A 22,925-nucleotide genomic window follows, 5' to 3' on the forward strand; every position below is an offset into this window, starting at 1 on the left:
CATTTTTGCTTTTAAAAATGAATAGCAAACAAATCTAAAAACACTTGTAAATGAAGATTGTAATACATGGGGATCTAGCTACGAACAGATGTACAATGTAAGGGTAAAATTCTCCTCTCTGTTGCATTGTCCTTGTCCCATAAGTAGCGCTTATATTGACATTACTGGGAGTTCTGGCCACCATGGAATATCTTACGGACATTCTCAGTGCAGTGCAGACAAGAGAGAATAATTTTGCCCTGAGGCTGTATCATATTCAGGGGTTTAAGGTGAAAATATCAATTATGTATCAACTATGAAAGCAAAATGAATGGTTTGTACATGTCACTAAAGCTTCACTTTATAAAACCAGCCTTAGGAATAGTAACAGTTTGTGTATGTTTTATTATAACATATTACGATAACCATAAGCCACAGATGCCTGCAGCACTATTCTTTCCCTGATTTATGTGCACAGCTTCCATTAATGCTAGTGAGTTTTCTGTGACTATTTCAAAGGGAGAATGCCCCCAAACCCCAGACAAACACGTTAAAATATTTATTCACTTACTCAATGTACTTCTGTGACAAACGCAGGAATTTTGGCAACATTTTTATGAAGTCAATGCATGCCTTGTTTCCCCTCTCCTCTTGGTATTGCTGTGCATGGAGTGGACGAAGCAGGAAACATGAAGTCTTTTGTCATGTAATTGTCTTGGAAAGGTTAAGGACTGGCTGGGAACTAACCCATATCAGTGGAAGACACTAAAGACACAGTGGAAACCCTAAGGACTGAACATTTGACACCTATCAATGGGAGGCTCCCAGCTTGGCTGGGTGGAACACACATGAACTCAGGAAGAAGGCAATGGGGGGAGGTGACAGGAGGTAATAAGAACTGGGTTCAGAGAGAGAGAGAGAGAGAGAGAGAAGCAGGGTACAGATCTCTCTCCTGGAACTAAGACTTAAAGGTTTTGTCTACACTGCCAATTGAACGCCAAAACTTTTGTCATTCATAGGTGCTTAAAAAAAGCTCCCCCGTCCCTCCAAAAGACAAACGTTTTGTAACAGTAAGTGGCAATGTAAACGGCTCGTTGATGGCAGGAGCGCTCTTCTGTTGACAATACGAACCCCACACGTAGGGGGTGGAAGTATTTTATCTGCAATAGTGCTGACAAACAGCATTTACTCTGTCTGACTTTTAGCAACACGGCCGTGTCGACACAGCCATGTCGCTAAAAGCTGTGTAGTGTAGACATAGCCACTGGTCTGTTGTCCAACCTCGGGCCAGCCACTTACTTCCTGTATTTCTCCCCCACTTTGGTTGTCTTGTCTATTTAGATTGTAAGCTCTGTGGACCAGGAACTCTGTCACTATGTGTTTGTACAGTGGCTAGCACAATGGGGTCACAATGTAAGTTGGGACCTGGGGCTGCTGAACTACAAAGAACAAATAATTACAAGGCAGGGGAATTGGTGTTTTAAAGGTCTAGCATTATAACTACCCCAGGATTGTCGACTCTCATAATTTATCATGAATTTCATATTTGGTTTCTTTCTTAAATCTTCAGCTCCTGGGGAAAAGGTGATGACACAGATCAGGTTTTTTTTAAAGAAGTTTCTACTAGGGCTGTCAAGCGATTAAAAAAATTAATCGCGGGATTAATCGCGCTGTTAAACAACACTAGAATACCAGTTATTTTAAATAATTTTGGATGTTTACTACATTTTCAAATATATTAATTTCAATTACAACACAGAATACAAAGTGTACAGTGTTCACTTTATATTTATTTTTATTGCAAATATTTGCACTGTAAAAAAACAAAAAGTTGTATTTTTCAATTCACCTCATAGAAGTAGTGTAGTGAAATCTCTTTATCATGAAAGTTGAATTTACAATTGTAGAGTTATGTACAAAAACAACTGCATTCAAAAATAAAACAATGTAAAATTTTAGAAGTCCACTCAGTCCTACTTCTTGTTCAGCCAATCACTCAGACAAACAAGGTTGCTTATAATTTGCAGGAAATAATGCTGCCTGCTTCTTGTTTACAATACCACCTGAAAATCAGAACAGGCATTTGCATGGCACGGTTGTAGCTGGCGTTGCAAGATATTTACGTGCCAGATGCACTAAAGATTCATATGTCCCTTCATGCTTCAACCACCATTCCAGAGGACATGCTTCCATGCTGATGATGGGTTCTGCTTGATAACGATCCAAAGCCGTGCAGACTGACACATGTTCATTTTCATCATCTGAGTTAGATGTCACCAGCAGAAGGTTGATTTTCTTTTTTGGTGGTTTGGGTTCTGTAGTTTCCGCATTAGAGTGTTGCTCTTTTAAGACTTCTAAAAGCATGCTCCATACCTCCTCCCTCTCAGATTTTGGATGACATTTCAGATTCTTAAACCTTGGGTTGAGTGATGTAGCTATTTTTAGAAATCTCACATTGGTACCCTCTTTGTCAAATTTGCTGTGAAAGTGTTCTTAAAACGAACATGTGCTGGGTCATCATCCAAGACTGCTATAACATGAAATATATGCAGAATGCAGATAAAAGAGAGCAGGAGACATACATTCCCCCCCCCCCCCAAGGAGTACAGTCACAAATTTAATTGACCTGGAAACACTAGCAACAGAGGGTCCTGTGGCACCTTTAAGACTAACTGTTAGTCTTAAAGGTGCCACAGGACCCTCTGTTGCTTTTTACAGATTCAGACTAACATGGCTACCCCTCTGATACTGGAAACACTAGGGTTCCCTATCTGAGATAGTCCACTAGCTGGCTGCCCTAAAGCTGTGGTCCCTGGAAGCACTAGAAATCCAGGGTGCCAAGCCTGGGAACTTGGGAGCTGGTGCTCCCAGTGTTTCCAGTTTCTCAGCTCCTTGTCAGCCAGGAGGGTTGGGGTGTGTGACATTCCCTAGGGTACAAGCTGGACTATAGAATAGAGGCATCCCCTAAACTCTATAGCCTGGGGTGCCTTTAATACTGCTTTGCTGCCAGAACAGCCACATCTGGCCTGCTCACATACAGCCACTAGCATGTAAAATCACTCCCAGCCACATGACCATGAATGCTCTCTCAGCCATTCAAGAATTATACACAGGGAAACACCTGCATAGTCTTCAGTCCCAGCCTTGTTCCCTAGACAGAAGGAGGAGAGGTGATGTGGAAGTCCCTGTCTCTTATTTTATACCCTCCTCCTTTCTTTGAGAATTACCCCAGCCAGAGTGTAGACAAACAGTCCTCTGTGTACATGCGGTTTGAAACATTCCTGCAATGCAATGTACATTTCTTGTTTACACTCCCCCGTGCTGGTGAATGGACAATTAAGTAGAGAATAGCTTTTTAGCACCTGGTTGGCATGCTAGTGTACCTTTGTCTCTGAGAAAATGGTTTGTGTGCATTACACAGAACTACAACATATTTCAGTAACAATCATATAGCAAAATCTCATAATCTTACATGCAGTGATGTTACAAAAATTTCAATTGGATAATGATATTCAGCAAATTATGAGTTTTCTAATGATACCTCACAAGGCATACTTTGTACAAATATATCATAACCTTATAAAAGTGGCGAACATGGGTATAGGACGTTATGGGGGGGAACTAGGAGCCTGAAAGCCCTGGTTGAGCAAGGAGATTGGGACCTGGCACTTCCAGGCTCTCTCTCAGCTCTGCAGGGTAGCCTAGAAGTTTAGGAGCTTGGGCTCCAACAATTCATAGATTATAAAACCAGAAGGAGCTACTATGATCATCTAGTCAGCCAGGTGCTAAAAAGCTATTCTCTACTTAACTGTCCATCATCTAGTCTGACCTCCTACAGAACACAGGCCATAGAACTTCCCTGATTTGACTGCTGTTTGAACAACAGTATCTGTTTTAGAAAAAAAGTTCAACCTTATTTAAAAATTGTCAATGTTGAAGAATACACCATAATTCTTGGGACGATGTTCCAAATGGTTTTGTTATACTTGGACCCAGCAGAGAAGGATATAGACAGAGGGAACTAATGGAAACACAGCTGTCTGCTGTGGAAAGATTATTGTTCTTCTGGCAGTAAAACTGAAACCAACATGACAGTGAGGCTTTGTACTGAGGAAGGGTGAGTTCTGAAACATTTAAAAGGATAGGACATCACATTCCTCCACCCTACTTTAAAAAAGCTTTCCAAATATATATACATTGTCATTTACATGGCTAACAAAAACTATATAACCTAACAAAAGTTGTGGGTGGTCTACTGCAGACTCGTAAATTGCAAAGGATTATTCTGCCCTGGAATAGCAACTCACTAACTGAACAACATATAAATTCAGGCACACAACTGGTTTTCTCACTCTCTTGGGATAACATGGTAATGGTGGTGCGGCAGTTCCCTGAAGAACAGGAACAGTTGGGGTAAGAAATCAATTGGATCGAATACCAACGTTTCTTTCACCAAGTCATCAATATTAGGAGGTTTTAACAGAAGGAGGTTTGATCTGAGGAACAGAAAGTCCTACTGGAACATCCCTGGACTCTGGTACTTGTCAAGATTACAACTGGTCCATATGTATTTCCATAAAATACTATCAGATAGTTTTACCACAAACAAAAGAGGTCCTGTGCATTTTACAAGTTCTCCAAGTACCCATTTCACTCCACGGTCATAGTTGCGAGTCTACATTAAATATCCTACTTGAAAAGCACAATGATGAGTCTCACGTCATCAATTAGTTTGCATAACTTGGGATTTGGTTATATGTGAGACAACATCAGGACGGAACAGGTCCCAACAGGTATGCAAAGACTGCTTCAAGAAAAGAGTTGCAGGTGACTCCTGGGTAGTAACATGTGTTGTGTTCCTGCAAAAAGCAAAACAAATTTCTGTTTCTGTCTAGTTTCTGTTGATGACTCAAAATAGACTAGTAACTAGTTGGCTCTTAAGGCATGCTTAAGTGTTTGTACAATGCTAAATGTTCTGCTAGTCCATTTTTAGCTGAGTGGTATGGAACAGAATGTTTGTGCTGAATTTCATTTGAAGCTAGGAACCTTGAAATTTTTCAGAACAGAATTGAGGTCCATTGTTACTCACCAACTGTAACAGTAAACCAAATTAGCTAAACAAGGTACGAATATGTCTAATGGTCTTGGTAACTGTAGTAGAAGTCATCCTGAAAATTTCTGGCCATTTCAAATAGGTGTTGACTACAACCCCGAACCATATAACCTTTCAAAGGTCTGGCAAAGTCCATGTGAATACATGTCCAAGGAATCTGAGGCCATGACCAAGGGCGTAGATAAGATGGTCCACGATTATGTTGAATTTGTTGACACATAATACAGCACTTTGCCTTTCTCTCAATATCTTTGTCAATCCCCGACCATAGACATGACTCCGGGCTATGACCTTTATCCACACAATGCCAAAATGTTCTTTTGAAGAGCTTCCAAAACCTGAGATTGGAGTGATCTTGGAATGATCACTTGCACTCTTCATTATATGCAACCGTGATTCACAGACAATTCACATTGATGTGACAAGAATTGTGCACACTGGGAATTTTTTTGATCCAACACTACCTTGTAGTACCACTTCCTTCACAAGAGAAGGCATATCATCCTTAGTGGTTTCTTTGTTGATATCTGTGCTAATGATGGGTAACCTATCCATCAAATTGAGATAAAACACTTCGTCTGAAGTTTCTTTGAGTTGATGGCAATGCAGGCATGGCAGTCATCACAGCCCATCAGCATTGCCATGCTGAGTTCCTTTACTGAATTGAAGAGTATAGGAAAGAGCTGAAAGTAGCAATGCCCATTGTTGCATATGAGCAGCAGCTAATGACAGAATTCTATGTTTCCATCCAAAAATTGAAAGTAACGGCCATTGATCCATCAGCAAGGTAAAATGTCTATCATACAGATAGGCATGGAACTTCTGAATTCTGAAGATAATGCTGAGAAATTCTCGCTCTATTTACACATATTTCTTCTCAGGTGTAATGAGTTGTTTGTGAAGTGAAGGCAATTGGTTTCTCCATGCCATCAGGAAGAAAGTGGGAAAGAATTACACCCACTTCATACTGTGAAGCATCACAAGCCAGTAGCAGTGGCTACAAAACATCAAAGTCCATAAGAACTTTCGCTCACATCAACAATTTCTTAGCTAATTTAAATGCATGCTCACACTCTTCAGTCCATTTCCATTTTTTCTTTGCTTGTAACAGGTCATGTAAGGCCAATACTGTTGCCAGATTAGTCAGACATTTACCATAAGAGTTAAGTAGTCCTAAGAATGAGTGTAACCATGACACATTCTCTGGCAGGGGCGCTTGAAGAAACTGCCTTCTCTTTTTCTGGCAATTTCCTTAAGCCTTTGACATCAATTATATGTCCAAAGTATCCAAGTGAAGGTGTGAAAAACTCACAGTTGTCTCGATGTATTCTCAAAAAGAAGAACAGGAGTACTTGTGGCACCTTAGAGACTAACAAATTTATTAGAGCATAAGCTTTCGTGGACTACAGCCCACTTCTTCGGATGCATTCTCAGTCCATGGTCTTCCAAACCTTACAAGACAGCATCCAAATTCTGACAATGATCCTCTTGATCCTTTCCTGTAACAAGGATGTCATCCAAATAGCACTTTGAACTCCATTCAGTCCCTTCACAATCTCATCCATGGCTTTCTGGAACAGGGCAGGTGCCGACGGGGTATCAAAAGGCAAACTGTTGTAACAAAATAAGCCTTTTTGCATGTTGATTGAGATATATTTATGAGATGCCAGATCAATCTCCATTTGTAGATATGCATTGAGCAAATCCAATTTATTGAAACACTGTCCACCACTAAGATTAGCAAACAAATCTTCAATACAAGGTAGTGGTCAACCTGGTTTGCACATAAAACTGGATTCAATGTCACTTTGAAATCACCACAAATTCAGACTGAGCCATCCTTTTTGATCATTGGTATGATGGGTGTAGCCCACTCACTGTGTGAAACTGGTGACAAGACTCCAATGTTCACTAAACAGTCCAAATCGATTTCTACCAGAGGCTTTTGAGCAAAAGGCACAACTCTGGGCTTGCAATATTTTGGGTAGCTGTCAGACTTAACAGTGAACTTCACTGACATGCACAATTGTTGCCAAAGAATACCAAAGCCATAGAAGGCTAAGCCATAATATCTTTCCCCTGAAGCTTTACAGTATGATTTAAAGGATGATTGCTGTGTTTGACTTCTTTACATCTAAATAAAAAGAGAACTGTTTTATTATTTTGGAGCACTTAACAGTAGGAACCCCAATTTAAAATGTACAAAATATCACATTTCAAGCCAAATACATGAAAGATGGCTGGAGTCAAAAGTTATCATACAAATGAAACCGAACATTTTTATTTTCATCATACTTCTAATTTCCACATATACACTTTTTAAAATAAATCAGCATTTTAAACATGATCTCTTTTATCATCTTCAACAGAGAACCTACTAAGAAAACTCTGCTCATAGCTTTTTTTCCAGGTTGAAGTGTACATATTACTCACCTAAAATCCAGTCCTGGAGGTTTTGGGTTGCACAATGACTATCATCTCCTTCTCCATGCTCTTAGACTATCAAGACACAATGTTAAGTAAAAACAGACAAAACAAATTGAGTTTTACAGACCACATTTTTTTAAAAGGTTCCCATAAAAGGCCTATTTATAGCAAATATCAAATGTTTTGAGTACATATAACAATACTAAATAATTCTCAATCTAGCAAAAAAATCTAAAGAATTAATTTACAAGTTTTAAATGGCTGTTTTAAATCTAGGCTAAATTTAGCCCCTTTCCATAAAGATCATATTCTTTATATAGGATATAGTCCTTTAGAACTGGTGGAAGAGGAAGCTTCGCCATTGATGCTTGTCTCCGTAGTCTCCTTAGTCCCATCAGTTGACGTATTTTCAGGCGGCACAAATGTTTTAATGGGCGAGGATTCTCTGAAAAATAGTGAGGGAAACACATCAGGGGAAAAAACAGGCCATTAATTTGGCAAGTGTGTCTCAGACTTAGAATCTCAAAACATGCGCTCTAATGAAACTCACTTCAGAAATCTACCAGCTGAAAGCTCTCCTATTCCTGTTACTTTTAATAAAATACAGTTTTAATTTACTCCCAAATAAATGCACCACTAATAATATTTCACTGGAGCAATGGTGACATCCAGTGGCCAGTTTTATTGTACTTAGATTTTATTTTCATATTGGATGCTCATTACGTTGTTTTTTTCCTGTTTTTAATTGACAAGCCTGTTTATTTTAGCTAAATTCTAAATGGTGCTTTTATGTGCTATTCACACCTTATAATCAGCACTTTTCCTTTACAATGATGGTAACACCATGGTCTCAATTTTTCAAACGTGGGCACCTGAATAGCGTATCCAAATCCTTCATTTGGACGCTTAGATCAACACACCAATTAGCACAATAAATGCTGACTAATTACATGATCTGTGTACTCAATCCTGAAAGGTGCTAAGCACCTTCAATTCCCACTGACTCAGTAACACTTGAAGGTGCAGTATTAGAGCCTGTATGTTTGAGTTATTGCAACTTCTAAACAAAGACTACAAATATCATAAGATAACTGATACATCATGCCACCAGAGAGAGTTCATTGTAATTAAATGTTTTATATGAACAGCATATTTCAAAATACTTGAACTTTTGAAGCAGTTAGCACAACCAAATCACTTTGAAACTGTGACATCAAACAACAAAATCCAAAAAAGTAATTCTTTTGCGCACCAGTGTAAAATGCAAAAGCAAAAATAAAGACAGCATCAGCTTTAATTTTGAAAATTTTGCCTTTTATCAGTTGATTTTACAATCTCCACATTATTCAGACAGAATTTTGTATTTATTACCCTAATAGAAAGAGAACTGCTTTGGTGAAGGTTTATAAAAGCATAAACACTAGTGTTAATTACCTGTTAGACTGCGATAGCTCCAAAGAGAACTGTGCCAGATAAATATAGACAAACATATTTTCCATAGTTCAATAAATTAAAATGTATTAAATAGATCTTCATTTCAAAGTACCAATTCCAGTTTGTGTGCACATACATATAGGTATATTTTTAAAATAAATGTAGATGCTCAATAGACTAACAGCTCTACTGCAATATAGCATATAAATATGTATTTAGGCATGGTACACATGCCCTTAGGAAATTGTTATAGGACATCTTCCTATACGTATCTAATGGAAACTTTTCAGAATTTAATTGCAACTGCTTTAAAGTGGCACTGAGATAAATATCATAAATTAATTCCTTGCCTGTATTACTAATAAACTAATGAAACTGGGCAATTTTTTCAAATGTAGGACTAAAGTGTCCCTTACACATAAGCATATACCCTATGTAGCCTACATAAGGGACTGGAAACTTTGTGAATTCATAGTTATGAGGTGAAATCCTGCGTATGTTTGTTTCAGCTGGGAGGTGTGATTCCCAGCTCAGGCCGACAGACTCATGCTAGTTAGAGCACAGCTAGCACAAGTCTGTCTATCTGTGCTACCAGCTGCAATATAGACATACCCACTGAAGTCAATAACAAAATTCTCATTGACCTCAATAGGGGCAGGATGTCACTCATGGTGTTTCTGCCGGATCGATCTAGTAGGAAGGTAGGATTTCCGAAGGGTCAGGATTCCTTCCACCCAGAACTGGAAAGGGCTTCTGCGTCCTAAACCTGAGGATTCTTTCCTAAGATCTTGGCAGATCCTGAATGATCTACTGGATCAAGAGCAATCTGCATGAAGTTTCTGTGCCCCCTCAGTGCCTCTAGGACCCCCCAGCCTCCACGATTCCCAAATTGCTGCTGCTCTTGAACCCTCTCGGTCCTAGGGTTAATATTGTGGTGGAATGTCCCATCTAGTTTGTAAGCCTTTTAAAAGACAGGTAAACACAGGAACCCGTGAGAGGCTCAACTAAAATGCTAAAAATGATGCCCCGATAATGCACATTGTGTAAGTCAGATTTAGGACATTGTGGCATACTAAATGCCAACATTTTTACAGTCAAAGTGTTCCACACTCTTTCTCGTGTTGCTCTCTGAAGAGCTATTAGGTGAGGGAGGAAGTAGAACAATGAAAGCGTGGGCAAATGCCCCTCGGTAAAGGGACAGCATCTCAAAGGATTACACAGTGATGCGTGAGTTAGAAATACATATGTCAGTGTAGGGTGAGATTCTGCCACCACTACTCACCTGGAGGTACCTTACTCTCCAAATGAAATAAATGGGGCTTCCCCCAGAACAAGGTACTACTCAAAGGGGCAGATCCTTAGCTAGTATAAATTGTCTTAGTGCAATGATGTCAATGGAACTAGGATGACTGATTCTACCTGAGGATCTGCCCCAGTCTGAGAGAGGGTGTCAGGAACTGGCCCTTAGACCAGGTGATGCAAACAGAACATATTAGAATTAAATATAACTGGTAATTATAGTAATTTTTTACAAACCTTTAATACCAGATCAAATAATTAAACAAATGTTAGACATTTACCTAATATCTGATGTATCTCTGGCCATTCTTTCTGTGCTTCTAGGACACACTTTAGTTTTGAGCACAAAGGAACATAATCCATATAGTCTATCAAAATGCGAATCACATGTCCAACTAAATGTTTCAACCAAGGAACTGTAATAAAGGCACAGAACTGAAAGGAAAAACACAGATTACTTTTAAAACTCACCCTGGGAGATGCCAATATCCTGTAAGAAACAGTCCTGTACTGACATCCCATGGGGATATAATGGATCACCTAAAAAGTCAGCTCCAGCAATCTCTAACTTCTGATTCTTTGTTTGAACAGAAACCTGAAGGCCACTTTTCATTATGTCAAAGATGACAATATCTTGATAACTTCCTCATTGTTTTATTCCACTTTGGTTTTAGAAGTAGGGTTAAACATCTGTCTCTAAAAAGTACACTTTCATTACATGTATGCTGAGCATTATTGCTCAAACAATAATCTCAAACTCAGGGGAAAACCTGGAGAACATTAACTCTTAGGCCTTTATCATTTTTATCTACTACTATCATAACTCTACATTTTTCGGCTATACTTTACATTCAAATTTGCTTGAATATATCCTGAAAAATGGGTTTGCGGTGAGACTCAAAACAGCCTATGGAATAGTATGGCACCCTTGGAAATCTTTGATCATAAAGCATCCAAAGTATAAAATCCTCAAACAGTATCTTGTGTTACCTGTGTTACTAATAACAACTTATTAGTATCTTATGCACGCTAATTGTTTGGGAATACCTGCTGCTAGCAGAATGCTAAAAGGCATCCTGCTCCCATTGAAGACAATGGGACTTTCATCATTGACTTCAGTGGAAGAGGAATTGGAACCAAATACAGTTATATTTTTTCTTTTGAACCCACCATTTTATACAAAAGATATAAATGTTCCAAGAATTGTATCTCATAAGTACTTTGTTTAATTGTACTACACCTCTTTATAGTAATGCTTTGCACTTACATAACTACAGAACCTTTTATTTGAGGATTTCAAAGCACTATCCAAACATTAATAAAGTAAGCCTCACAACCCTCTTGTGACAGGTAGATATTATTATTCCCTCTGTCTATATGGGGAAACTGAAGGACAGACAAGTTCATGCCGACATTTGGAATTTCCCCCCACTATCGTTGTGTGCCTCAGTTATTGGGATACCCAGGTCCTGATTTTCAGAAGTGCTGAGCATCCACAGCTCTCATTTGACTTCAATCAAAGTTCTGGATTCTCACTCGCTCTGAACACCTGGACATCTCAAGCTGGGCATCAAAAATGTGGACGTTTCATAAATTTAGTCTAACATCTCAATCCTGCAAACACTTACACATACGTATAACTTTATTTGTGTGAGTAAATCTGTTGATTTAGATAGGTTTACCACACGAGTAGATCTCACATGCTTAAGAGGTTGCAGGATCATGCCCTATGTTTAACCCAAAACATACTGGCAAATAATTGGCTGAGTTGGGAATAGAACCCATTTTCCGGCCTTCCAGCTCCCTCCTTTAATTGCTAGTCAATACTTCCTTCCTACAACCTCTAACTCAGTTTCAAAACTAAAACTACTCTCTATGTGTCATTTTCTCTATACCAGAATAAAACTGAAGAAAGGTCATTGGGGGGGGGTGTAAATAAGTATGCTGATATCAAGAAATCTTAATTCTGCATTAAAATATGAAATAAATTTAAAGCAAGATTGCATTGAAGAGAAAAATGAAGAGAAGAAAATGAGGAATGTGCTTACTGGAGTATCTTTTATTACACAAGATGTCCATCCTGGTAATACCTCCTCTTCTGGAAGTGACCACACAAAAGAACTTCCGAAGATGTCGCCATGCATGCAATCAAAACACCTCTCTGCATTATATCCATGATTCAACAACAGCCTTAGCATTACCTCATCATTCAAAGCGTACTGAATGGCACTGGGGAAATGGGTGTCATTCACGAGCATGAAGTAGCAATTGACATTTGCTCCATATGATAGAAGCAATCGTACGATTTCATGGTTACCAGCTCTCACTGCTACAAGAAGACAATTTAGAGGATCCTTGTTTGGGTCTGCACCAGCTTTGAGTAACACTTCGGTGCAGAGAATGTCATTGTTAGAAACAGCAAAATAGAGTGCCGTTTTCCTTTCATCATCGTAGTTTTCAGAAATGTGTTCAGCCAGGAGAGTATTGACATCAAAATCGTTTTCAATGAGGAGTTCTAGACACTGCATATTCTGGCCATCTGCTGCTGAGTGAATGGGGCTTAACCCACTTCTCTGGATTGCAGTCTTGGATGTAACAGGAATTAGATATTTCAATGACCTAAAAAGATAATGAAGAAAATTTTCATCTGGCTAAAATCCACCCAGACATCAACTCCTTCCCCACCCTGCAGCTAAAATCCACCCAGGCATAAACCCCTCCCCCAACCTCATGAAAACAGGATATCCAGTTGTGACTTTCTACTACCTAACTGAACATTTCACCCGAGAAGCCAGATTCTGCCCTCGTTTACTCCTGAACAACCCCAAAAGACAAATTTCTGTCCTGACTTATACCACATGGAACCTTTTTGAATTAAATGGAGTTGTACAAAGTGTAAATTACCACCGAATGTCCCAATTACTTTCTTTTAGAGCTGCTAGGTTTTGTTTTTTGTTTTGTATTTCCTATTGAATATGCTGAAGCCACATTTAAGATTTAATTAAAAATAACTTAATGTACATACTTGTCAAATATGAATGATCTTTAAATGTGGACTTTTCAATTCAATCCTTTAATGTGACGTAGTACTAGATGCAGTATTATAGGGGATAATTTGAAGCCTACAGTTATACTCACAGATAATGTCCTTCATAGGCTGCTTTGTGTATAGGGAGCTGTCCTGCCCTATTAGGCACATTACCACTTCCTCCATATTCCAAAAGAAGAGCTATACAGTCTGGATTACCTCCTCCAGCTGCTTCAAACAGTACTGATGCACCATCATCTGCTAAAGCATGAACATCACCACCTTGTGAAAGGATATAAAGGTAATAGTTAAGTCCAAAGGAACTTGGAAGATGTATCTTGTCTTTAAAATATCCTGAATTTCTTTTCTCTTCGTGTTCAGTTATTAAAATTGCACCTCTAAGAACAGAACAGAAAAGTTTATAGTAACCAGTTTAGAAATTAAATGTAAAATTCAACCATCACAGATACAAACGTATATATATTAGGAAAGTGGAGAGAAATCACTTGAGTGACATTTCCTTTGAGTTGAGATACTTAACTGAGGATGTGCAGTATTCTGAAATCCTTTCAAACATGCTTAATCTCAGATTTGCATGTTGCTACTTAAAAAAAAAAAATTTGGTGCAGGAGCAGAAGTAATCCCCTCTTGTCACTTCTAACATATATATTATATCATTGTAAACCTTTTGTTTTCTTCCAGTGGAGCAAAAACATTCCCATGTGATGCCTTCCTCCCAAAAAAATCCAATCTTGGGAAAAAAACATGTTCAGTTACAGTAAAACCTCAGAGTTACAAACACCTCGGGAATTGAGGTTGTTGGTTACTCTGAAATGTTCGTAACTCTGAACAAAATGTTATGGTTATTCTTTCAAAAGTTTACAGCTGAACATTGACTTAATACAGCTTTGAAACTTTACTATGCAAAATGCTGTTTTCCCCTTTTTTTAGTAGTTTACGTTTAACACAGTACAGTACTGTGTTTGTTTTGTTTTTGTCTCTGCTGCTGCCTGATTGTGTGTTTCCAGTTCCAAATGAGGTGTGTGGTTGACTGATCAGTTTGTAACTCGTAACTCTGAGGTTCTACTGTAAATATTCCCTTCTGAGACTTGGAAGCAGGGCCCAGCAAGGTAGCTGGAGACAATTTTTTTTTCTTTTGTGCAGTTACATATTTTTAGATAAAGATTTCAACGTTAAGTTTAGCCTTTAAGAGTCTTATATGAATTGAGATAATCCCTAGAGTGCTTTGGTTCCATAAACCAAAGAGTGAGGGTCATGTTTTCCCATTCTGTGTCTTTTAAATCATAAACCTAGTAATCTGAGTTTAAAGCTTGAGATTTGGCAGTTATAGGCAGGCTACTTTGCAATATGGAACCATTGTGGCAGCGCATCCTAGTGGCTGTGGGTGGAATTAAAAATATACATCTATATTACACAGTTTTATCTTATTTGATTATCCAGTATTAATCTATCTATTGAGTCACTGGTGCAGCTCACATATTGGGTATTTTGTCCTGGACCACATAAACTAACTCTGATGGCTCTCATTCTACATCCACTACATATGTTCCTTATGCACAGAATCCTCCCAGTGATGTATCAACTATTCTGCTTTGGAGTTTGTTGGACATTAGACAGAGCACACCACAGGTTAATGCTTTGATAAATACAGCCAAGGTGCTGTGGGATTCACTGAGAATCCTGGTGATATTTAGGTGCTGGATACTTACAAGGCCTGAAATAGGTCAAAAAGACTCATTCAATAGTTTGAAAGGGCAACCTTCTGCACCAAGGGAAAAAGCACATTAATGTGAATAAGCAAAAAGTATGCAGTTAATTGTCTTTTACAAAAGAAGGTAAGGCACTGGTATTTGCTTGAATATGTGGAAAAACATTTAAACGGGACAGTGATCGGCAATGGTAGTGTAGAAGGACTGAAGCACAGGGTCAGCAGTAAAGGAGGAAGGTCGTGGGGAAATATATTGATAGAACACAACTTAAGACATGTACATCTGACATTTTCCTTACTTTCTATTTGCCTAGTCTATTTCATTTGTGAGGGACCATGTCTATATATGTGTTTGTTTAGCATTTCTCTTAATGGTGCTACACAATCATGTAGCAAAGATTATTTCAAAGAACACCTTACAGTACTGAAAAATGACTACATTATTCTCATACTTGTCCACAGCATACAACTCTTAGCTTAAAAAAATGAGAGCTTGCCATGGCTGTTTCACTGTCAGTTTGTTGAAATAAGAGAACACAAAATCAGACCACCTTTAGTGCTAAAAGTTCCAAAAGACACCTCACAGAAGGATGCAAAAGAACTGCATCATGCTGCCATAGTTTAAATGCTGTGGCCAGGATCAGCAAAGGTTTTTCAAGATTTTAACACAGGGGTAGGCAACCGATGGCACTCACACTGCCCAGGTCCTGGCCACCAGTCCGGGAGGCTCTACATTTTCATTTAATTTTAAATGAAGCTTCTTAAACATTTTAAAAACCTTATTTACTTTACATACAACAATAGTTTAGTTATATATTATAGACTTATAGAAAAAGACCTTCTAAAAATGTTAAAATGTATTACTGGCACTCAAAACCTTAAATTAGAGTGAATAAATGAAGACTCGGCACACCACTTCTGAAAGGTTGCCAACCCCTGTTTTAAATAATCTCAGGGCAGCTGGAGCCAATGGAAAGTCTGGATGTTGTCTAAGATGTCTGCTGATCAAGTTTGCTGAAAAAATTTGCATGGGAGAAGAGATGCGATCCTGTAATTGGCAATCTTCCTAGGAACAGGAAAGTCTACCAGGATGTAGATTAGAATAAAACAACTATTTCTTCTAATAGAGCACAGGAGTCAAATGAAGAGTTGTTCAGTATATTGGGGAACAGGTGCTTTGCTCACCAGGGGGAAGGGCACAAGCCACACGCAGCAGTGCAGCCAGAGAACACTGATATGTAAACTGCTGCACACGATAAGCATGAAGTTACCACTCAGCATGGCTTTCATGGAATCAAGGGGAGCACAACAGGCACAGATGATATGGGTCTAACACAGGGGTCGGCAACGTTCGGCACACGGCTCGCCAGGGTAAGCACCCTAGCGGGCCGAGCCAGTTTATTTACCTGCTGACGCGGCAGGTTCCGCCGATCGCGGCCCCCACTGGCCGCGGTTCGCCGTCCCTAGCCAATGGGGGTGGCTGGAAGCCACAGCCAGCACATCCCTCGGCCCGCGCTGCTTCCCGCCGCCCCCATTGGCCCGGGACAGTGAACCGCGGCGAGTGGGGGCTGCAATCGGCCGAACCTGCCGCGTCAGCAGGTAAATAAACTGGCCCAGCCCGCTAGGGTGCTTATCCTGGCGAGCCGCGTGCTGAACGTTGCCAACCCCTGGTCTAACAACTAGAAAATATTCAAACAATGGAAATATGGTTGAATATTGGGAAATACTTTGGGTGTTCTGCAGTACATGAAATTGCAAATAGTAATAATAATTAACAATTAATATCAAGGGGCACTGACTACAAAGGCCTTACCCATGTTCTGTGCCTTTCCCATCTAGTTTTGGCTACAAGATGTAAACAAATGGCATAGAAACATACATTCCCAATGGTAAGAGATGTATCTGCAGTATTGGCCTCAACATCGGAATATATTCATAGAATCATAGAATATCAGGGTTGGAAGGGACCTCAGGAGGTCATCTAGTCCAACCCCCTGCTCAAAGCAGGACAAATCCCCAACTAAATAATCCCAGCCAGGGCTTTGTCAAACCTGACCTTAAAAACCTCTAAGGAAGGAGATTCCATCACCACCCTAGGTAACCCATTCCAGTGCTTCACCACCCTCCTAGTGAAAAAGTTTTTCCCAATATCCAACCAAAACCTCCTCCAGTGCAACTTGAGATCATTACTCCTTGTTCTGTCATCTGCTACCACTGAGAACAGTCTATATCCATCCTCTTTGGAACCCCTTTTCAGGTAGTTGAAAGCAGCTATCAAATCCCCCCTCATTCTTCTCTTCTGCAGACTAAACAATCCCAGTTCCCTCAGCCTCTTCTCATAAGTCATGTGCTCCAGCCTTCTAATCATTTTTGTTGCCCTCCGCTGGACTCTTTCCAATTTTTCCACAGTCTTCTTGTAGTGTGGGGCCCAAAACTGTACACACTACTCCAGATGAGGCTTCACCAATGCCGAATAGAGGGGAATGATCATGTCCCTCGATCTACTGTCAATGCTCCTACTTATACAGCCCAAAATGCTGTTAGCCTTTTTGGCAACAAGGGCACACTGTTGACTCATATCCAGCTTCTTGTCCACTGTAACCCCTAGGTCCTTTTCTGCAGAACTACTGCTTAGCCAGTCTGTCCCTAGTCTCTCTCTAGCAATGCATGGGATTCTTTCATCCTAAATGCAGGACTCTGCACTTGTCCTTGTTGAACCTCATCAGATTTCTTTTGGCCCAATCCTCTAGTTTGTCTAGGTTCCTCTGTATCCCATCCTATTCCTGATTGTCTGTGTCATGGTTCCTGGTAAACTGCCCTGCTAAGATCCTCTACCAGTCCCTTTAGTACACTCTTCTCAAGTGACAGGCCTGTGCCTCCACATCTCTTTTGGAAAAGTGCCTGTGGACCAACCATTCCCTGACTGAGTCTCTAAGTTACATGTCGGGGCACAGCTGGCTCCCAGCCCGGTCATTAGGCAACCCAGCAAGCTCAGTTGGGCCCAATGAGCCCTCTCCTAATGGTTGTGCTTCCTGATTGGGCAGGGGAGCCAGCAGCCTGCTACTTGAGCCTTGCAGTAGCACCAGTACAGCTGCTGCTCAATGTGAACCATGCCTGTAGCAGTGCTTACACTGTGTGCACTTTGGCTTCTTGCCCCAGCCACAGCTTCTCTTCTCCATTCTGGTTTCTGACTCCTAGCTCCAACTCCTGGTGACGTCCCTGATTATGACTCTGGCTTACCCTTTGGCTTAGACTTTGACTTCTGACTGAAATTTTTTCAGTTCTGACCTTCTGCTTGGCCCCTGATTCCTGCTTCACCCTGGAGTCGGTGCCTGATCCCTGGATGCTTATCATTACCTGAACTGCCACCACAAGCACCAGGTCAGGTCCTGCTCCACCCAATAGGTAGGCCTCACAGGCCCTGAGAGCTTATGTTATACTCTTCTAGTTACCATCCAACCATTTTACTTAGAAGGCCAAGTTGGCTTGGTGCCTGCAAAAGTTTCCCTCAGGGAGCCTTCAGCCAGTAGCAGTGTGCAGTGACACATCAGCAGCTTCTCCAGAACAAAGAATGATTTATTATTTATTTTATCTCTCTTCACAGCTATAAACCTGGCTATGGTATTTGAGAGCAAGCTCCTTATCTAGGTCTTTGTTTTATCTTTCCTGCCTAGTTTTGTAACCAATCCCTTTTCATCTAACTCTGTGCATTCAAGAAGGGTAATATCACCCAGGTACACTGAAGGGCATAAGATATTTATAAAAAACCACAAATATTTCCTAGTTCTCCACGGTTTGTATGGCTCAATCATTTAAAGACAAACAAAGTCTAATTCCTTCTGACCAAAACAGCTGAAGTCTGTGAATGAAGCCAAGCAACAGCCAATTTTGTAGAGCAGTGTGATTTAGGGGACTGATTTTAGGGATGGAAGCAAGCAGCTCTTGAGTTCTAATCTATATTCTGCTATTGTCTCACCCTTGTGTCTATTACCCCACCTATAACATTGAGTCATAATACTTACCTACCTACCTCACAGGCATGTAATGAGGATGTCTGTGCAGTGCTTCGTTACTGTAAAGCACTATATAAGCGTAAAATATTATTTTAAATAGTCAAGCACTTTGGAGAATAATTCCAATGCTGCACTGATACACTACATTATGCATGCTGCCTGCCAAAGTGGACCATATTTCAGGACCATCTGGAAGAGTTGACACTACCCATTCGGATGATTGGGACTATGAAAAGAGAGAGAAGTCAGGATGGAAGGCACTGTGGATTGCCAAGTTTGGGATACGTTTGTACAGTGCTTTGAAAATATAAAGTGCTATATAATTTCTAAGTACAGTTAGGAATTAATGTGTGCTATAATATAAATTGATACACTGTACCCATGAAACAGCTTGCAGGGGGCAGTGTAAATAACATAAAGCCAATGCTAAATGTACTGAACTGTAACTGAACTGTAAAGCCCTGATGGAAGCTGCTATGTAGATTAGTAATTTAATTGCATGCCAGAGCAACAACTGTAAAAGACTGTTCTTTGAGTCTGCAACTAACAAACTTCAATCATTGCTATAAACATGGAATGCTGACAATGATATGAACTCTAACAGAAACCTTAAACACATTACAACAGCACTCTGTTATGTTGGTATTGGGAAACTAGATAGTATGAAGCTTAAAATATTAAATATAGCTTAACATAAGTAATAAATGAACATCTGAGTAAGCGAGTATATTGCTGCTGTGCACAGGTGAAAATTGCTCCGTGTTGGTAGAAAAGTATCTATATAAAACACTCATGGGTGTCATGTAATCCTTTTTTGTTTCTGGGATACACTTTCAACTGTTGTCTCTTCTATCATTTAAAACATATTTAACTGTGATAGAACTACACCCATTGTGTAAAGGAGGGTTTATGTAGATGAGTCTGAATACTGTATTCTAGACACCCCTAATATGCTGTTTTTTTTTAAAGAAAATAAGTGACATTGGAAATATACAAGTATAAATGAATAGTAAAAAAAAGATGGATTATAGATTGACATTATGGACAGTGAAGATTAGTTCCTTTTATTGCCAGCAGGAGTGTTCTATTAGGGATTTCCTATCGGAAAAGAGATCAGCATGTATCATTGTATTACCACATTACGTTTCATGCTTTTAACCCAAAGTCCAAGGGTTTCACTGATTTACAGCTCAATATAAAGGGACAGCCGAGATGGAAATTGGGAAAAATTAGGTTATGTCTACACTTAAACTACTACAGCGGTGCAGCTACAGCATTATAGCGCTTCAGTAGAGCAGACAGTCATTACACTGACGGGACGGGTTCTCCCTTTGCTGTAGTTAATCCACCTTCCCGAAAGGCAGAGGCGAAAGAATTCTTCCATTGACCCAATACCATCTACACCGGGGGTTAGGTCAGTTTAATTACCTTTTCATACCTCTGAGTAACGTCACTGGATTGACCTAACTCAGTGGTGCTCAAACTTATTACACAGGAGGGCCTCTATAAGCACCACCTTGTGTGGCCCAAGCAGATTTTACATATTTTAATAAGATTTAATGTCACCTGTATTGATTTATACTTTAAGTTCAGCTTGTTCCATAGGTATTTAGATAGATTGTTTCTATGTTCAGTATTGTCTATTTACACACTTGCGTAAACTAAAATGATGTCAACATAATGACAAAACGCTAATGAATTGGCCATTAGTATATTGTGTTGAAGCAGGCCCTGGGCCTTATGAAATGCTCTGGTGGGCTGTAGGTTGGGCACTGCTGACATAACTTTTTAGTGTAGACCTGCCCTTTAGTCTTTCTTGTGTGTTAACTGGCCAGGTGACTGAACAGAAAACGTGACACATTTTTCAAACTATCCAAACAAAAATTGTGGAACTAACGAAGTGCCTGTTCAATTTCATTGTACAAGCACATCTCTTTTAGTCACGCCCATCCTGATCTTTCATTGGAAAACTATCTATTTAGATTGTGAGTGCTTCAGGGTAAGTATGTTGTCTTCACACCTGTCTGTAAAACATTTAGCATACTATGGCATTAGAATACGAATTAACAATAGTGTTTAGCATTTTTCTAGCACTTTTACCCATAGATCTTAAAGGAACATTGTCCCTGTTTAACAGATGGGGAAACAAATACAGAAATCTTAAATGATGTGACAAAGGAGAGGGAGAGATTGCAGCTTCAGAAAGAGGGGGGAGCAACACACTTGAAAGAGTCACAGTTCACTGAGGCTAGAAATTAATGCTATCTACCCATTGAAATCCAGGATTCCTGACTTTCTATGGTGTCAAGCATTAGTTTCCACCCATGGAAAGTCATGGAATAGGCTTTAAAATAATTTTCTGGTTATCAGCTGCCTCTTGGGGTACGTCTACACTGCGATAAGAAATCTGCAGCTGTGAGCCTCAGAGCCTGGGTCAACTGTCTTGGGCGTGCGCTACAGGGCTAAAAAGAGCAGTGTAGACATTTGGGCTCTCAGACCCTTCCCTTTTGCTGGGTTTCAGAGCCAGTCTCCAGCCCAAGCCCAAACATTTACACTGCTATTTTTAACCCTGTAGTGTAAGTCCAAGTCAGCTGACCCAGGCTCTGAGACTCGCTACCATGGGATTTTTATTGCAGTATGGACACACCCTTGCTGTCTCCTTGGTGATCACACAATAAATAACCCCAGCAATGAGTAGGTTATGTTTGGAACCAAGATGAAAAAAAGAGAAAATCAAATGGAGAACCCCAAACAAGCTAAAATTAAAGTAGATTTGTTTAGACCAAAGTTGCTCTCTAGCTCACTGTGATCTTCAATATTTATTTTTTTAAACACAGTGTAAGATCAGAGACACTTACCGCCCTTTTAATGTGATCAGATATATGTGGCCTCTCATATGCCCTGGTAACCAGACAATATGTATGCAGCTGCTGAAGCACAAATCTTTACCTGCCTACATACCTTTATGAATAAGATGCTCCAGCACATCACAGTGTCCATATTCAGCAGCAACTCCTAATGGCGTTACCCCATAACCATCTTTCAGGTGCACATTTCCTCCATTCTTCAGAAGCAGAGAAACAATCTCTTTGCAGCCTTGTTTTGCAGCTTCATGCATTGCTGACCAGCGTTTTACACATGGCTGGTGGATACGACAGTTGTATTTAATCAGAGCCAATACCATTTCGTAAGAGCCCCGTCTCACAGCTTGAAAATATGGAAAAAGAAGAAAAAAAGACACCATTAGAGATCTCGTTACACATGCTGAAAGATGAATTGTGAGGCTTACATTTGTTTCAGTGTTTGGAGAAAATTAAGCAGTTCATCCATGTGGGCCAAATTCAGACCTCTTTCCTAGCAGTCGGTGGACCAAATACACTGGCAAGTAAAGGATGGTGTAAATTACATGCTGGTGTAAGCTGGTCAGGCAATCATGGTACTTGCATGCAAATGGTAAAATAGTGTAACTGGCACTGATTGACATTCAGTGTGTATGCAAAATTTATGTTCTGAGGCTACAGAAGCAGGAGTATTGCAAGAAAAGCAGCAAACAGAAAGGTAAAAGCAAAAACAGACGGGTACTGCTTTATCTTACTCCATCCAGTTAATTGTTTTTGCAGCCACACCGCTTTTCCTCCCCCCTTGGCAAGTAAGGTACATTCTCAGGGCTTTGTTCTTCATGTATGGATCTCCCAAAGATCTCTATCAGTGTTCCACATATGCCAGGCTTGTAAGACTGGCCTTCCACTGAACACTATGTTGATATACATTTGCTACTTAACATGAACACCCATTCTTCTTTCCAACTTGGATCTAGTGTATAACCTTCACCACCATTTGTCACAGTTGAATACAGCCTTTACCTTTAATGCTACAGCAAACTCTTCAATGTTCTCCCAGTGT

At 39.9% G+C, this 22,925-nt stretch overlaps 1 protein-coding gene across 11 annotated transcripts in view; it reads right to left on the minus strand.

Moving 5' to 3' along the window:
* Positions 1 to 22,925, minus strand: part of ASB15 (ankyrin repeat and SOCS box containing 15) — a 62,530-nt gene that overhangs the window by 10,052 nt on the left and 29,553 nt on the right. For 9 of the 11 annotated variants that reach the window (XR_008444413.1, XR_008444414.1, XR_008444419.1 and 6 more), the window contains 5 exons: positions 21,984 to 22,229; positions 13,391 to 13,562; positions 12,301 to 12,871; positions 10,534 to 10,687; positions 7,526 to 7,964 (listed from right to left, as the gene is read on the minus strand). Coding sequence is in view for 1 of the 11 variants with exons in the window: in XM_054023026.1 (XP_053879001.1) it covers positions 7,792 to 7,964; positions 10,534 to 10,687; positions 12,301 to 12,871; positions 13,391 to 13,562; positions 21,984 to 22,229 (1,316 nt within the window). In the remaining 10 variants the exon portion in view is untranslated. Of the gene's footprint in view, positions 1 to 1,767; positions 7,227 to 7,273; positions 7,965 to 10,533; positions 10,688 to 12,300; positions 12,872 to 13,390; positions 13,563 to 21,983; positions 22,230 to 22,925 lie in introns of those variants that run through there. The other 2 variants (XR_008444415.1, XM_054023026.1) reach the window with 2 other exon arrangements.

This window comes from Malaclemys terrapin, chromosome 1 (assembly GCF_027887155.1).
Source record: "Malaclemys terrapin pileata isolate rMalTer1 chromosome 1, rMalTer1.hap1, whole genome shotgun sequence".
NCBI lineage: Eukaryota > Metazoa > Chordata > Testudines > Emydidae > Malaclemys > Malaclemys terrapin.